The sequence below is a fragment of the Hyaena hyaena genome, unplaced genomic scaffold (genome assembly GCF_003009895.1).
Source record: "Hyaena hyaena isolate Hyena2069 unplaced genomic scaffold, ASM300989v1 scaffold_14, whole genome shotgun sequence".
NCBI lineage: Eukaryota > Metazoa > Chordata > Mammalia > Carnivora > Hyaenidae > Hyaena > Hyaena hyaena.
In genome coordinates, this window is record NW_024080646.1 from 6,021,081 (window position 1) to 6,039,405 (window position 18,325).

Genomic DNA, 18,325 nt, shown 5'->3' on the forward strand with positions numbered 1-18,325 from the left:
AAAAATCGTATTAAACAAGTGAGAGTGTATAACAACATACGTAGTAAATATGCTGCAGTTAATGGGAGCCAGGTTTCTCACTGTCAAAGAAAGAACTTATAAAAAAATAAAAGGAATATTGGTGCTGGATTAAACTCAGAAGTGTCAGTATGATCTCATACTGGCTTTTGTTGTTGGTCATTTAAAAATACATACATGGGTATATACAGAAGTAAATATAGACGTGTACGCATATAGATCTTTCCTAAGTCTGTCCACCAAGAGAACCCAGAAGCAGGGATACTCCTAGCATACCTAAGGCCCAGATCCTTGCTTCTAAATACCATTCTTAAATAAAAGGAATCAGGCTCTTTGGAGAAGTGGGTGATTTCTAGGGTTGGGATAGGGAAAACGCAAGATGAACGCTATTTTCTCATAACAGGAAAACGTGAAAGAGCTCCCTCCAATGGGCAAAACCAGAACAGTATGAGTAAGAAACTATCCTATAGGATTATAACCCAGAGAGTAAAATATCCACAAATTTACACTGAAACAGATGATTAATAAATAAATAAGGGACAAGAGACAACTCTTCCACATGGAAGAATCCCAAGTAATACACGTAGAAGGAATAAAAAGAAATAGAAAACTACCACCGGACAACCTAAAAATCATTGCTATAGGCAAATTCACTGATGAATAGTAAAATTACCTTTCACTAGGTAAAGGTCTAAGGAGAAAAAGGGCAGGTGCACAGCCTCAAAGTATTTCCCTTCAAACATTAATTACAAAGGTAAAAACAGTAATTTAGCAACAAAAAAATATGGTGACCAAGGATAATGTCACCAGTAACAGTATGTATCAACATTATGTTGAAATGATGCACTGAGAAAGGCACATCACCAGTTGTGGTCTTCCCCTAAATCCATATCCTCAATCTAATTACAAAAAAATTAAGACAAACTTAAATTGAAGGATATTCTGCAAAATACCTGATCAGTACTCTTCAAAAGTATCAAAGTCATGAAAAAAATAAGAATTGTCACTGATTGGGGAGAGTAAAGCAACGTAGCAACTAAATGCAACATGAGATCCTGAGTGGGATCCTTGAACAGGAAAAAGAAAAATAGTGATGAAATTGGTAAAAACCAAATAAAGTCTATGTTAACAATAGACTACTACTGTACCAATGTTGATTTTTTAGTTTTGGTAACTGTATTTGTGATCATGTTAGAGGCTAATATGAGGGGAAGGTTGTTATTCAGGTACTCTCTCTGTTATCTTTGCAATCTTCTTTAAGTCTCAAGTTATTTTAGTACAATAGTGAAAGTAAAAAAAAAAAAACCTATGCTAATCAAGTCATTAGGCTAGTGAATTAATCTGGTTGCCCATTTGGCACTGACTACTTAAATTTTGTTTGTCTATTTTCTATTTATTATTCAATATTTAATTCTCATTAAATCAGTAATTTCAGTCATACTTCACTACATGCTAAATTACATGTTAAATTGGCTTTCTGAAGGTCTTGGGATATACTCTAGTGAATGTCAAGCATCTACAAATGTTTAAAATAGATACTATGAGAAAATATCTCCAAATGCCAACCTCCCTTATATTAGAGTAGATTAATTATAAACAGGTTTTTCCTTCGTTTTCCAAATTTCTGAAAAAGGTTACTTTTATAATTTAAAAATTAAATCTAAAAACATCATTTATTAAAAGATGTATAATGTTTAAAGCTGTATATTAGCAATATATTATTAGTCTTTCAACCTGTCAATAAGAGAAAAAAAGAATGGTTTTTCTATGTCTTGTCAATTTAGTAATGCTGTACATTGAAAGAAAGGTCTAAAATGTTCTTTAAAAAATAATGAGATCTACAAATAGAGAAAGGGGATTAAGAGTACGCTTATCTTGGGTGCCTGGGTAGCTTAGTCAGTTAAGCATCTTCTGACATTGGTTCAGGTCATGATCTCATGATTTGTGAGCCTGCATGGGATTCTCTCTCTCTCTCTCTCTCTCTCTCTCTCTCTCTCTCCTTCTCTTTCTCTCTCTCCCACTAGCACACCCTCTCTCTCTCTCAAAATAAAATAAACATTTTAAAAAATTAATAAAAGAAAGAGTATGCTTATCCTCATGAGCACTAACACAGAGAATTATTGAATCATTATGTCATACACTTGAAACTAACATAACACTGTATGTTAACTATACTTCAATTATAAAAAAGAAAAATAGAAAAAAGAATTGCAACAAATACATTTGAAATTCTAATTATTTTTGTTTTATTTGAGAGAGAGAGAGAGATTGGGGAAGACAGATGTGGGAAGTTGAGACAGAGGGAGAAGGGCAGGAGAAGAGAGGGGGAGAGGGGCAGGCGGGGAGAGGGGCAGGGTGAGAGAGAATCTTGAGCAGGTTCCACACTCAGCATGGAGTCCGATGTGAGGCCTGATCCCACAACCCTGGGATCATGACCTGAGCTGAAATCAAGAGTTGGATGCTCAACAGTCGGATGCTCAACTGTCTGAGCCACCCAGGCATCCCAATACATTTGAAATTTTAGATAATACTCACAAATATCCAGGAAAAAAAAGTAACCAAAACTGTCTCAAGAAACAAATGAAAAGTCTGAATGGTCCTAAATCTATTATGTAAATCAAATCCATAGTTTAAAACATTCCCCACGAAATTCTATTGTGGCTAACTGCTTCCCTTGTAAATCTTACCAAACATTCAAGAAAGAAATAATACACAATTACCCCAACTCTTCACAAAAAGAAGAAAAATGGGAAAACTGAAAATTCATTTTATGAATCTGGTACAAATATCTAATAACATCATTATAGGGAAGGAAATTTACAGGCCACTCTCTTTCCTGAACTAAATTCACATTATCTCTACAAAAATTAACATTCCTAATCCACCTATATATTAAGAGGAGGCCATATTACAACTAAATTTGGTTTATGCAATGTAAAAAAAAAAAAAAAAAAAAACCAAAAAACTAATGAGAGTGGAGGCTAGAAATAACCAAGAAGGACAAAATTATGGCTGAGAATTGAAACCTTGTTCTTATGTCTTCTATAACTTAGAGATAAAAAAAAACCTACAAATTAGTATTAATGAGGGGGCATACTTCATTTCACAAAAGAGAGCCTTCATTTATCACAGATTTAAATGGCAACTAGGTGTCTGGCACTGTTCTAGGCAGAGAAAACACAGAAGTAAACAATATACACATTGAAAATGACAGATAGTGTTAAATGCTAAGAAGAGATTGGAAATTAGGTGGTGACAATGAGTGACTGTGCTGGCAGGTTTAGAATAGATGCCGAAAGAGAGGCTCCTTGAGGAAATAAAATTGAGATTAACAGCAAAAGTCAATAGTGTAACAGTAATGAACAAAAGGTTTATAGAGGGAGTTAGTGCCAAAGCCCCAAAGTTCAACTGAAGGCATTTCAGTTGGTAATTTCGAAGGCAGAAAGAAGGCAAAATGCCAATTCAATGGGCAAAGAATAGTTTTTTTCAATAAACAGTGCTGGGAGAACTAGTTATTAACATACAAAAAAAAATGAAACTGGAATTCCACCTCATACCATATACAAAAATTAACTCAAAACGGACCACAGAGCTAAATCTCTTGTAAGAGAATGCAAGAATAAATCTTTGTAACCTTGGGTTAGACAACGATTTCTTACATATGACACCCAGAGCACAAACAACAAAAGTAAAAACTGATGTATCAAACTTCACCAAAATATAAAACTTTTGTATTGTTAACAATACTATCAAGAAAGTGAAAGGAAATGCGCAGAATGGAAGAAAACATTTGCAAATTACATATCTGATAAGAGTCTAGTATCTAGAATATAAAGAGAAGTCATACAACTACTTAATAAAAAGACAACTCAATTTAAAAAATGGGCAAATAAAATAAATAGCCATTTCTTTAAGGAAGATATATAAATGGCCAGCAAGCAAATGAAAAGATGCTTAACATCTAGATAATGCTTAACACCTTCATAATGACTAGACAGTCATTAGGAAAATGCCAATCAAAACCACAATGAGATACCACTTTATATGTACTCAGATGGCTATTAAAAAGAAAAAGACAGAATAATAAGTATGAGCAAGGACGTGGAGAAATTGGAACCCATGTGCATAGGATTGTAAAGTGGTGCAGCTTCTTTACAAAACAGTTTGGTAGTTCAAGAATTTATTTTTTTAGTTAGAGGCACTGATTTATTTATTAAGTTGAGAAAGAGAGTGCACAAGTAGGGGAGAGGAGCAGGAGGAGGAGGGAAAGAGCAGGGGGTGGGGGGTGGGAGAGAATGAATCTTAAGCAGGATCCATGCTCAGTTCAGAGCCCAATGCAGGGCTCAATCCCATGACTCTGGGATCATGACCTGAGCTAAAATCAAGAGTTGGACACTCAACCAACTGAGCCACCCAGGCGCCCCTCCTTAAGAATTTAAATACAGTTACCATATGACTTAGCAATTCCATTCTAGGTATATGCCAAAAAGAAATGAAAATATACATCCAAACAAAAACCTGTAAACAAAAGTTCACATCAGCATTGTTCATAATCAGCAAAAAGCAGAAACAACCCAAATGTCCATCAACTGAGAAATGGATAAACAAAATGTGGTATACCTATACTGAGAGTATTATTTGGTTATTTAAAAAATGAAATACTGATACATGCTGTAACATAGATAAATCTTGAGAATGTTATATATGCTAAGTTAAAAAAGCTCATCACTAAAAGACCATGTATTTCATTACTCTATTTTTTTAATGTTCAGAATAGGAAAATCTACAGAGAACAAGTAGATTAATGGTTGTTTAGGGCTTGGAAGAGAGGGTAAGAATGATGATGAGCTGGGGGGTCGGGGGGCAGGGGGAGTAAAAGTTAAAAATACTCAAATATCAGACTGCAATGATGGTTGCACAACCTTGTAAATATGATACAAAACAGTGAATTGCATAGTTTAAATGGTGAATTGTGTAAGTTAATTCACATGTTGAAAGCTATTAAATAAAAAAAGAAAGGTATTTAAAAAAGTAATAGAAAAGGTGAGTTTCTAGTAACAGGTCAATTAATTGGCTAATTAATTCAGATTAACCCTAAAGACAACTAAAAACTTCAATAAACTGCATTAATTCCATAAAATTTACAGAGCATAAACCATGTTCACAGCAGTGTTCCAGACAATAAAGTACAAAAATGGTTTTCTTAAAAACAGTAAAGGGCTGACAAGAAAGTAAGGGATATGTGGCAAACATCCAAAAGACATGTAAGATAAGCAATGCATCATCAATATTTAAAGGCACTTTTGTCTTGAAGACATTTGCCAATAAGTTACAGGACTTATCTTGGGCTGGATTAAGGTAACCCTGGACAGGTGGTAGCCTCCTTCTAAAGGCTTCTGGCAAAATCAATGAAAACTCTATCTGGAGGAAACTACCTATCTTAGGTCTCAAAATCCCTCAATATTTTCTCAAATATAACACCCAATACTAAACAGATACACACATAAGAAATTCTGAGAAACAGTAGAAACAAACCCACAAAGACTTAAGGTACTAGAATGATCAGACACAGACTATAAAATAATACTTATACTGGTTAAAAAACTAAAGAACAAGCTTGAAAATATGAGCAGGGAATAAGAAACTAGAGAGTGACACAGCAGACTTAAAATAAGACCTTAAACAAATGAAAAACAGAATATAAAACAATGAAAACAATAACAAATTAAAAATTCATTTAGCAGCTCATCATTCAGAGCTAAAGAAAGAAATAATGAACCAGAAAACCATTCCCAAGAAATTATCCAGAATAGAGACAAATAGATAAAAATATAGAAAGAATAAGAGACAGAGAACATAGTGACAAGATATAACAATGTTCATTGGAGTTCCAGAAAGAAAACAAAGAGATATCCACAATATTTGATGAGATAATGGTTAAAATTTTTACAAACTAGATGAAGACACTAATCCATAGATTTAAGATTCCCACAGATCCCAAGCATCATGAATAAAAAGAATTCCACAATAAGACACATCATAATAAAACTGAAAAACAAAACCCGAAAACAAAAAAAAACTTGAGAAAAAACAAAACAAAAAATCTAGATTATCTTCAAAGAAGTTAGACTGACGTTTGTGTCATCTAGAGAACATAGAAGATAGAAGACAAAGTAAATGATTATCTCCCATAAGATGAAATCCTATATCTATTGCTAACCTAGAATCTTTTATCTACTGAAATCATTAAAAAACTTTTTTTAATGTTTTATTTGTTTCTGAGAGAGAGAGAGAGAGACAGCATGAGCAGGGGAGGAGCAGAGAGAAAGGGAGATACAGAATCTGAAACAGGCTCCAGGCTCTGAGCTGGCAGTCAGCATAGAGCACAATGTGGGGCTCGAACCCACGAACTGTGAGATCATGACCTGAGCCGAAGTCGGATGCTTAACCGACTGAGCCACCCAGGCACCCCTCTACTGAAATCAGTTTTCAAGAATAAAGATTTCCAGATAAAATACAGACCTGCATTAAAGTTTAACGGGGAAAATTTCCACAGATAGAACAGAAATACAAGCAGTAAATACAATGGTAATCTAAATTAATCTTGAATCACATTAAGTACAAAAGATAAAATACCACAGATCTAGCATGACAAAAAGAAACACACAGAAACAATTGCCCACATATAGTATGGGTCTCTCTATATGTAGGCATTGTTGTAAAATATGTTCACATATTTTAATTCATTTAATCCTCACAACAACATAGGAAGTAGGTGGTATAACAGCCTGATATTAACGAAAGGAAGACTGGGGTACCTGGGTGGCTCAGTCGGTTAAGCATCCGACTACAATTCGGGCCATGAACTCACATGGGTTTGAGCCCCACATTGGGCTCTGTGCTGACAGTTCAGAGCCTGGAGCCTGCTTTGGATTCTGTGTCTCCCTCTCTCTCTGCCCCTTCCCTGCCTGCTCTGTCTCTCTCAAAATAAAGACATTAAAAAAAAAAAAAGGAAAGGAAGACTGAAGGAAAGAGGTTTTTAAAATCTAGAACATTTGAATAGATTGTGAAGAGCTCGGGAGAACTGGTTATGTTTCATTTCTGGATTTTGCCAGTAGTAACGTAAGTATTTGATTCAGAATAAGTATAATGTACTTTTACTCACTTTTCTATATGAGTGCTATATTTCGCAATAAAAAATGGTAAAAGATATGAGGACATAATTGTGTCTAAACAGTAGTGACTGAGAGAGAAAATGGAAGTGGAAAAATCAGCATGCATTATAAATGACATACAGATATGATAATTCATATCTCTATACGTGTGATTCAACTGCACATTTTTATGATTAATAAGCTTGGAACTTAAAGAGAATCAGTTGTTAAATTACTACCTTGTGCTTCTGAAACTAATATGATACTATGTCAACTATACAAAAAACAAAACAAAACAAAACGGTGACTTTAAGGGTTACCTATATTATGCATTAGGAACAGTATAATTATCAGTAAAAGAAATTAAAGTGACAATTTCTTACTCAACTTTCTAAAACTATTTTTCTTATTATCACAACAGCTTCTAATTCATTAAAATCTGAAAAATATTTTCCTCAAAACATTTATTTAATGCATAAAAGCTTACCTGATTTCTCAGATAAAGGGAAAAGCCTGGCCAAAAAGAGTTGAATTCGTCCACAGAAGACTGTATTCTGGGATTTTGATAATCTTCTTAGGAGATCTAATAATACATGGAAGTGAAGGTTATAGGAGATCATTCTATGTTTATTACAACTATACCCAAATTTGTTAACTAGTCTGTCAAGAGTATTTTCCTAAAGCAGTAGTTCTCAAAACTGGGGTAGAAACTATTGTCATTTAAAAAAAGCACTAAAAAATTAGGAATAAAGGGGCGCCTGGGTGGCTCAGTCGATTAAGCATCCGACTTTGGCTCAGGTCATGATCTTGCAGTTTGTGGGTTCGAGCCCCACATCAGGTTCTGTGCGGACAGATAAGAGCCTGGAGCCTGTTTCAGATTCTGTGTCTCCCTCTCTCTCTGCCCCTCCCCAACTCATGCTCTGTCTCTGTCTCAAAAATAAACTAAAAAATAAAAATTTAAAAAAAATAGGAATAAAGTGAGTTTAGCATGGGCAAAATAAACTTTACTAAAAATTTTTTGGTCTTAAGTTTATCCCCAAAACAGGAACAGTTTAATTTTAAGTGAATGATCAGTTTTAACAAATCAGTCTGTTATGATAAAGATGATGGTACTAATCTATTTTTAAAATTTTATCACTTGTGTTTAATTCAACCACCTGTTTCTCTAGCTACATTTATGTTTTAAAAAATGATCATTTACTAATCACTTACCATTGCACATACGTAGTAGATAATTTTTCCCAGCAGAATAGAATGTATTCTGAAATTAAGACAGAAATTATTACTTCTGTTCAGAAGTTGTTGCAATCTCTTCGATAAGTCAAAGGAAGTAGGATATTAAAGAACACTAACATGCACTGAGTTTACTATCCCACTTTCACTCCCCCTACAAACATTTTCAGTGAAATAAAGCTATTTTCACATACCTAACACAACATGTTACTGAGTAGCTGTTTTAAACATGGAAAGTGTCCATTTTCAAGTTAACTGTTACTATTCAGTAAAATTTTGTTACTTAAACCTTTTCTTCACACATGACTCTTACTTGGGTCCCCAAGTAAGACAGTATAATTCTCTCATAAGGAAAAACTTTTTGGGAGTCAGCAATATTAAAACAGAAGCAAAAAAAAAAAAAAAAATCTATCCTCTGAACTCTGGATCTATAGAAACAGAACGTCAGCAAAAAAAGGAAACTAAGGCACTTACTGATTTCCAAGTAGCAACATTTTTTTCCACAAAAGTGAATATTGTGTCACATTGATCCAAAGGAAGACAATCCAAAACATCTCCCAATAATACAAAAGGTGTAGATGCAGTACAAATACCTTCAAGTGGAGCACAAGCCAATTTAAAAGTTTAAAAAACTGTACAGTAAAATAGCTCATACAAAATAATTCTGAAGAATATTTTAACAGTATATTTCTGTTACCCCTAACAAATTTTTAAAAGACAAGAAATGGAAGCAACCTAAAAGTCCCCAAAACGGGACATACTTAAGTAATTTTTGGTATGTTCACTCAATAATGATGATGATGATAATTCTTGATTATACTTCTAGAGCATTTACTATATGTCAGGCACACTAAGTACTTTATGTATACTAACACGTTTAATCCTTATAACCCTATGAGGTGGATAATATTACCTCCAGTTTACAGAATGGGAAATCTGACACAGAGAAGTTAAATAACTTGCCCAAGGCCATAGAGCCAGTAAGTGGTAGAGCTGGGATACGAACCCAGGCAGTCTGGCTCCACAGTCTGTTTTCTTCACCACTAAGCTATTCAAAAGAATATAATGCAGCCAATTAAAAACGATGGTTATGACGACTATAACGTGGAAAATGTTTATGACATAATGTTACGTGAAAAAGGCAGGATTTAAAACTGTACATATATTATGGTTACAATAATAAAAGTTTTTAAAAAGACTAAAGAAACTAAAAACATATACCAAAATGAATGGTAGTTTTTAAAGTAGAGGAATTATGAGTATTGTTTTCTCTTTTGCTCATGTCCAAGTGTTCCATAATGTTGCTAAATATTGTTCTGATTTGAAAAGATTACCTTCAAAAAAGATAATAAAAAAGTTTGATACTGATGTCAATTATTAAGCATTTAATATAAAATTAATATTAAACATTTAATATAAAATAAAATGTTTGAAGGGAAAAGATGGTATATAAAAAGTTTATTTCAAAATTCAATGTTATTTAAGTACAGCAATAAATTTTAAAATGTTTTAAAGAAAAGGTCACTTGGACTAGCTAAAAATACTTTAATCTCCTTGTTCATTCCTCCTTCTCTTTTAAGGAAACATGTACTAGCACTTGTTAAGTGTTTTAAAAAGGTAGCCATTTAAGCATAGAATGCAAACAAAATATCTAGGGAGCACTGTAAGCCCAAAACACTGTAATTGATATAGTATGTTCAGAAAAAAAATGTATTATTTCCAGCTCTACTCTGCACTGGTATGATCGCATCTGCAATGTGATTTCAGGGATATTGCCAAGAACCAATGGGTTGCAGAAGGCAACAGATTTCAACTCAATACAAGGGGAACCTGACAAAACTAAGAGAAATCAAATTAGTAAGCTCTATCAATGGGCACGGAGGCCGGACAACCACATGCCAGTGATGTTACAGAGGGGAGCAGGAGAGGCCAGAGGTAGACTAAATAACTAGAGAATTGCCGAAGTGCCTTACTACTTAAGATCTCGAGAAACAATATACTCTGTATACCCAAGAGATTTGAGAGGCATATTCCCTGCTGTAGTTGCAGTACATTTAATTGCAGAACTTAAGAAAATTACCTAGATTCCACTCCTGAAGATTCTGATTCAGTAAAAATAAGCTGAGGCCTTACAATCTCATTTAAAAATAGAGATTCACTGGTGATTCTGATGAACTGGACTAGAACATGATACCCCAGAACTTTCATTACCTGTGCACCAGCCTCTGCCCACATTCTTTGCTTTACCTTAACCTTGGCCACAGATTACCTCTCCGCAGTTCCCAAATATCTTTCTATGTTGACACTTCCATGGTTTTGTTTACAATGCTTTTCTTTTCTTAATCTTCCTCCTCTCTTATTTGGCAAATTCCTGCTCCATCTTTCAAAGCACATGGCAAATATCCATGAACCTAAAACCTCCTGATACCTTTGAACAACTCCACCTATGCTTCTGAAGCATAGTATAAAGGAATTATAGCATTTATCATACATTGTTTATTTTCATGTTGACTATGAGCTTTTTAAGGGTAGGCATTTTTGTATGTTTTAATCAGTAAAGTGTCTGGCAATAAATAGAAGCTCAAAAATTACCTGCAGAGTTGAATTTCACATATTTATGGACAATTTGAAAACATGTCAAATAAAGAAGAATAATCTCTGTCAAGGACTTTTTCCCATCCAATTAAAAAAAATAAAATCTAAGACTTTATTTTCAGTGTAACTAAGTTCATAAGTTCTTATCTTTCTTAAAGTTCTAAATATAGACTCTGTATAACTTCAAGTGTTAAAAATATTACTAGTCTACCAGAGTCAACACATCAAGGTAATCAATGAACTAAGGAGACACTGCTGTTTGACAGAAACTGGGCAAGGAACACTCTACTGCATAACTCATTTAGGTATGCTTAATGAATGAATGAATGAACATCTTGTATAAAAGTTTAATGTGTTCCGAGGCACCTGGGTGGCTCAGTTAAGTAACTGACTCTTGATTTCAGCTCAGGTCATGATCCTGCAGTTCATGAGACTGAGCCCCATGTAGGGCTCTGTGCTGAATGCCTGGGGCCTGCTTGGGATTCTCTCTCTCTCGCTATCAAAAAAAATAAATATAAAAAAGGTACTTTTCACATAAATTATCTGAATTAATGAATACTTCAACTAAATTTGTTAAAGAGTACTGATGAACTAGTTTTTCATTGCTTCTTTCTGCAAATATTTAAGGAGCTCCCACTATGTGTTAGATAGACACTGTGTACTTTTTTTGAATTTTTGTTAATTTTTTTAAAGTTCATTCATTTTGAAAGAGAGTAAGTCAGGGAAGGGCACAGAGGGAAGGAGAGAGAGAATCCCAAGTAGGTTTCACACTGTCACGGAGCCTGATGCGGGGCTCGAACTCATGAAATGTGAGATCATGACCTGATCCAAAATCAAGAGTTGGATGCTTAACTGACTGAGCCACACAGGCACCTCAACACTGTGTACTTCCAAAATGCTTTCTTCAGTCTTGAAACTATCCCCTACCACCACTGCCTCATTTTAACAGTCCCCTACCTACTTTTCCTGCCAGCAGTCTCTCCCAATCCAACTCTTACACCATAGCTCCTTGTAAGCACAATATACAAAGCCCTTCACAAATGACCTAAGCTTCCTGTGCTGCTTCCTTCCTCACCATTGTCATCATCCTCTCACCCCTCTGCTCTACACAATTCTTTAGCCAGGGTGAACTTGGCCTCTACATAGCTGTGTATTCGTTTCTCTTTCTGCCTAACAAAATCAATCACCCCTCACATCCCAACTCCTGTTACAGCTTCCCTTCTAAGACCTTCCTTATTCCTTTCAAGTTTAGAGAATCACTTTAGAGAATCACTTCAACCACACTTCATTCCTACTTCACAATAATTATACCACAGTAAAAAATTTACACATCTCTTTCCTCCATTAGCCACTAGGCTCCTTATGGGCAGGAATGTGTTTTCTGTACCACTGAATGTTCTAGTCCTAGCTCTGTACCAGGCACATAGTAGATGCTCAACAAATATTTACTGAATGAATGACACAACTGGAGAACAAAGAAAGTGCCAAAATGTGTGCTGCATACTAGAGATGAGAAGCATGAGTTAATTTCTTTGGGATAACTTCTTGGTAAAGGTGGTAGGCAGAATTTGAAAAATGAACAAACTCAAATAGATGACAGGTATGGGGAGAATAAGTTTTAAATAAAGCATGTCACATCCATGATTATTTAAAAAAAAAAAAACCAACAACTGTACTTACCTTCAGTTACTCCCCCAATAGCAAGAGAAATAATAGCTAAAACGTTTTCACATGATGAGTGATTTATCTACCAACAGAGGAGAAAACAATTTAATTTAGGAGCCAGAGTCCGGGCTAGTTTGATAACAATAAAAACATCTTTTCTAACTAAATTACCAGAAATATAAGATAAACATATTTCTTACACAAAATTACTTTCTAAGATGAAAATACAAAAAATGAAAAATAGTAATAGAATCACTAATTGTCAGAGTAGATAAAGTAAATCATAATCAGGTGATTCACTTAAAATCCAATGATCTCAGGAAAATGGTTACATTAGCATGACAACCCAACAAGCTAATCAAGTAGAGAAGCAGAGGTCATAACTCAATCAATGGCATAGGGCAAAGACTAAGCCAGGGTAATTAATTGTACTGGTACATCAATATGTCTGAAGGTTTTAATAGAAGGGAGGTAGTGCTTATGTTCAATAACATCATAGAAACTAGCATTTTTTGAGTGCTCAGTAGTGTTGTTTTCTACAAAAGCCTTGAAAGAATATTATTTCCCTTCTTACAAATGAAATTGGGCCTCAGTAAAGCAAAGTAACTTGTCCAATGCCTCACAATGCATAAGTGACTAGGTCTGAAGAAGAGGAAAAAAAAATGAGTTTGATACAGAATTGTTCAAAAGAAAGGGACACTGTATGATAGACGTTAGAAAAGAATCCAGATTCTTGGGACACAACCTTTACTTAACCAAGAATAAACTGCTGAAAGCTTTCCTTTGGGTGTCTCACTAATGGTAAATAAATTCAGTTTTCACGTTTATGTTAAATTTCTCTACTGAAGTTGGATAGGCTCTAGCTATTTTTGTATGCTTAGTGATGAGGATGCCATAGGAAAATGAGGGCATGGAATCCCGGTTCTTGTGCTGAACATCCTTGGACTAGACCTTTCATGTTACTAAAGGATGTGTCACTGTTTATAGAGCAAAGTAGGAGGGCTCACCTACCACTTCCAGTTCTTGCTCAGGAACATCTCATATCAACTATTCTTATATTCACTTGGAGAGAGATCATTTGTTAAAACTAAACCCTTAAATTATGCTTGTGCTGTCAAAATCCTCAACAATTACATAATCCCTATATTGTGAGCAAGTCAGCTTTCACAAAGTAGTAAGTTCACTATAGAAAAAATAATCTTAAATACCCATTCTGAGATAAAAGCAATTTCAAAAATAACATTTATTAATTTATCAACAAAATTTTAATAATAGAGAAAAACATACTTACAATTTCTTCTTCTAGAACACCTCTGAAAGCTTGGTCAAGGGTACATTTTTTTTCATTTTCACTATTAAAAACAAAAGACACCTGAATTGTTTTAAACAGCTCAAGGTAAGTATAAAGATCTCGGCTAGTAATATTTCATGGGTATCAATGCCTTACCTGCCAGGTAATTGGCTGAAGGTATTCAACAATGGCTTGATATTTTTGTTGTTCAGGGCTTCTCTGGTAGACTTCTAGAAAAATAAAAATAGCATATAGGTGGAAGATTTTTGCTTATTATTACTTATCAGCAGTGTGTCTAACTAGAAATGCTTATACTTGGGAAAAATCAGTCATCCCATCAGTAATTATTTTTTTAAGTTTGTTTTTGAGGAAGAGAGAGAGCACAAGCAGAGGAGGGGCAGAGAGGGAGAGAGAGAATTCCAAATAGGCTGCATGCTGTCAGGGTGCATGAGATCATGATCTGAGACGAAATCAAGAGTCCAACTGATTGAGCCACCCAGGTGCCCCTCCATTAGTAATTCTTATGCAAATACCACTTAATGATACAGACTCTAATAATTTTAAACTTGACAAGAGCTTCCCAACTAGACTTTCTCATTCCAGGTGTTCCCACCTACCATTGCTTTAAATATCACATACATGAGAGTATTTTGCTTTTTTTTTTTTTTTTGAAATCTCGGTTCTTTATTTATAGACTTTAGTTTCAAAATTTCACAGCCCCCTCTCAAGTCCCTGATATTATCTCCTTCACCCTATCAAACCTTATTTCCCACTACAGCTATACTCTCCACGAAGGTCTAGCCATTTTTACATTATTTTCTGCCAAGCTCACTCTAGTGTATTCACTCATGTTGCTCCTCCCACCTGCTTATGCAAATTCTATCCATTCTTCAAGACCCAACTCAAGTCCTACCTTCTCTAGTTTGCTCAGCACAGTCCCTGACACATAGTCAACACTGAATGCCTGCTAATTGTCATAAAGTAGTCATAACTGAAAGACAAAAAAACAAAGTGGGGATTTGGCTCAGTTGGTAGACATGCGACTCTAGATCTCGGGTTGTAAGTTCAAACCCTACATTGGGTGTAGAGATTTAAAAATAAAACTTAAAAAAAGAAATATCAAAGACAAAAATATTGCAAAGTCATTCACTCCATGAAAATTCACATACACTTGGAAAGTTATCTCTTCACTGCCAAGAGTTAGATTTATATTGGAAATGTCCATTCCTGACTTTGCCAAGAATACACTGTTATCTTGGGCATATCTCCTTATCTCTTTGTGCTTCAATTTCCTCACCAATTACATAAGGGGGTTGTTGTAGATGCTTATTACTAATAGCAGCAGTGGCATCACCTGGGAATTTATTAGAAATGCAGACTTTCAGGCTCCATTCCAGACCTGCTGAACAAGAGTCTACATTTAACAAGATCTCCAAATAATCCCACTGCACATTGAACTTTAGAAGCACTGGACCAGATGATCTCCAATTAAATGGTCCCCTCTGGGACAAATACGATATTGGATATTTCTAACAGTTATTCTTAGCAGTATTTCAGAGCACCTGGGATTATAGCAAAATACACAGAAAGAAAACGATTCTGAAGACATAAATAAGATATAACCTGATTAACAAACCCTCATTGTATGGGGGAAAAAATAACCTGCACACAAGAAAACTGAAAAAAAAATCAATTTTCTTTCATAGAATTTTTATTCTGGTGTCACTATAACTAGGCAAGCAGAGTTAAATATCTCAATAGTTGAATCATGATTTGAAATATTGGCGCAAATGCTAAAGACAAATATAGGCAAACAACTTAGGACAGGGTTCTTCATGCCATGATGGGCAACATAAAAAGAATCCTGGGTCTGAAGTCAGAAACAACAGGGAAGTATATCCACTGAACTCTGGCATTGGGGGTGGTCTCGTCTACCAGGTGGATGGTGGTGTCACCTACCAGGCTTCACAGAACTTTGTCTACTTCACAGTGCTAAGAGTTAAATAAGCTAACATGAACGCTCTGTAAGGTGTTTCCCAAATGATGAAAGTACTCCTCCTCATTGTGTAAGAATAAAAAGACATCTGGCAACAATTCCCAAGCTGATCTCTGTTTGCCTTTTCCTACTTTGTATCTCCTCGTTAATTTCTTAGGCGAGAGATATGGTGGGTTAAAAGGTGGTCAATAAGCGGCCAGAACCACCACTTCCCGCAGCTTAGGAGGCGGGGCGGGAGCTAGTTCTCGGCTAAAACCACTCCCGCCTTCACCCTTAAGCAATTTTGGAGACACCTGCTCCGCTAAGGGAGCACTGCACAGGAGCTCGACCGCACGGGAGGTAGTCTGGGGATAAGCCCCCCACGCAGGGCACAAAGGCGCCCAGAACGCGGGGTTCTCTCTAGAGACCCGCCTGCAGAAAGACGGAGGCGGACAGCTCAGGACATACGGAAGAGGCAAGTAATGCGTCTTTCCCATCTCCCAGCCCCCGACGGGGCCGGGAGCCGACACCGCGCCTATACACCTCCGTCCCCGCTTTACCCCAGAGCAAAATATGAGTATTTTCATAGGGAGGAGGAAAAGGATAGAGCCGGGTTAGGGTCGCACTCTCCCACGGTCCACTCACCGTAAATCGCGTCCGCGCTTCGGGCAAACTGAAGAGCGGCGGCGTCGGAGACATCTTTTCGGCTGCGCGTGCCCGCCACCGCGCTGCGGCGCTCGCCGATGACGTCAAGCAGGAGTAACGAGATTGCTGCCTCTGTGTTCGGCTAGAGCGGCCTGTGAGCTTAGGGGTGGGTCGGCTGACAGCTGGGAGCTTCCGCGGCGACTTGAATTCAGCGGGGCGTTGGAAGGCTGAGTCAGCAACACCGTGTCTAGTCCGGATTCGTGGGGAACCCTTGGGGTGACGGTATATGAGCAGCCTCGCCCTGTAAGCTCGGCGCGGCCGGGCAGGGAATAGGCCGGGACGCGCGCAGTGTGGTTTTCCTGCTTTGGGGAAACCGGGTGGATGGCGGGTAGTAAGGTTCACTGGGTTGCTCGGGAAGGTAACCGCGGCCCAGGAATCCTGAGCTGGTGGGTTATCTGGCAGTGCCCCAGGCTGGGGAAGTGTTGGCAGTGCTTGTGATCTCCGGACTTCAGTTGTTTTCCTGGAGGGAGTGGCTTCAGCTGTGGCCTTGCCGAGTAGTTCGTGGGCCTTTGTAGGTCATGGGCTCTGTATCTTAGGAGCAGTTCTGTCTTTTGTGAAAGAAAAAAAAATGCCTGTATCATGAAACTGTCGAAAAGCGCGAATGAAACAGTGAAAGCAGATGTGGTTTATGATGGAAATATGAGTATCATCATCAATATCTTGGTATCAGATAACTTTGCTGCACTAGAGGTGTCTACTGAAAGAGAAAGACGGAAGAGGAATGCAGAACTCGGGGCTCGTTTGAAAATGGGTGGCGCTGCATCCAGGGTAGAGACCCCAGTTGCAAAACCCTTTGTCCTCACTGTAGAGGCTTAGCCAATGAAAAGCCAAAGGGCAGTAACTTTCTCTATTGGACTTAAATGCTGTGGGGAAAGCAGCACTGACCTAAATGAGAGGAGCTTCCCTCTCTTATTTCCCTTCCATGTGTACCTTGTTTCCTTCATTGACCTCTAACAAGAATACAGGAAGCTAACAAATAACTTTGCATAATCTTGCTCGTAAGTGTGAAGTGTGAACAGTGGTGGCTACTGGAGCATTGTAGTCTTAGAATCAACAGAATCATTCAAGTAGGTCTTAGGTTTCCATATTGGCTAAATAAATTGGTATTAGCTGATTTAATAAGTAGCTGATGTAATAGGATTATTATTATATTACAGATAATTATTAACTATCTGGAGCACAACTAAGACCTGAGAGGTAAATTAAAAAAAAATTTTTTTTTACAAGAATTCAAGCATAAGACCTGGAGTTTATTGACTTATTCACCAAAGCCCCATGACTTAGAATTCTATTTGTTTAGTCAGCAAACATCTGTTAGGCACTTTGTATACAGTGGGTGGTATTTGTTGAATGAATAATAAATATTTGAACAAATGATTGAACAAAATAATATAGCTTAATTCTTTTTTGAGGAGTTCTATTTGGTGTGAAATAAAACTATACAATTTTATCAGCAATTTAGATAATAGTTGCTATAAGTGATCAAAAAGAGAACCATTACCACATGTGGTCAAGGAACCTTCCTGGAGAAGGTTCCAGGAGGCTATAAGCTGGACCTTGAAGGATTCCAACAAACATAGGAGTGGCAAAGAGTGAATAGGAGAGATCTTCCAAATAGAAAAAATGGTATGAACAGAAGTGTGGAAGGGAGAAGGCACAATCAAAGCTGTTTATTTTTCCTTTAACATT

At 36.5% G+C, this 18,325-nt stretch overlaps 1 protein-coding gene across 1 annotated transcript in view; it reads right to left on the reverse strand.

The window, feature by feature from the left end:
* THOC1 (THO complex 1) overlaps positions 1-16,658 on the reverse strand; it is a 50,770-nt gene extending 34,112 nt beyond the window's left edge. The window contains exons 1-7 of the mRNA XM_039217686.1: positions 16,577-16,658; positions 14,113-14,186; positions 13,957-14,017; positions 12,681-12,747; positions 8,880-8,998; positions 8,385-8,433; positions 7,660-7,755 (exon numbers count right to left, since the gene is read on the reverse strand). Of these exons, the coding sequence (XP_039073617.1) occupies positions 7,660-7,755; positions 8,385-8,433; positions 8,880-8,998; positions 12,681-12,747; positions 13,957-14,017; positions 14,113-14,186; positions 16,577-16,630 (520 nt within the window). The 5' untranslated portion in view covers positions 16,631-16,658. The remainder of the gene's footprint in view (positions 1-7,659; positions 7,756-8,384; positions 8,434-8,879; positions 8,999-12,680; positions 12,748-13,956; positions 14,018-14,112; positions 14,187-16,576) is intronic.
* Positions 16,659-18,325: the final 1,667 nt, after the last annotated feature.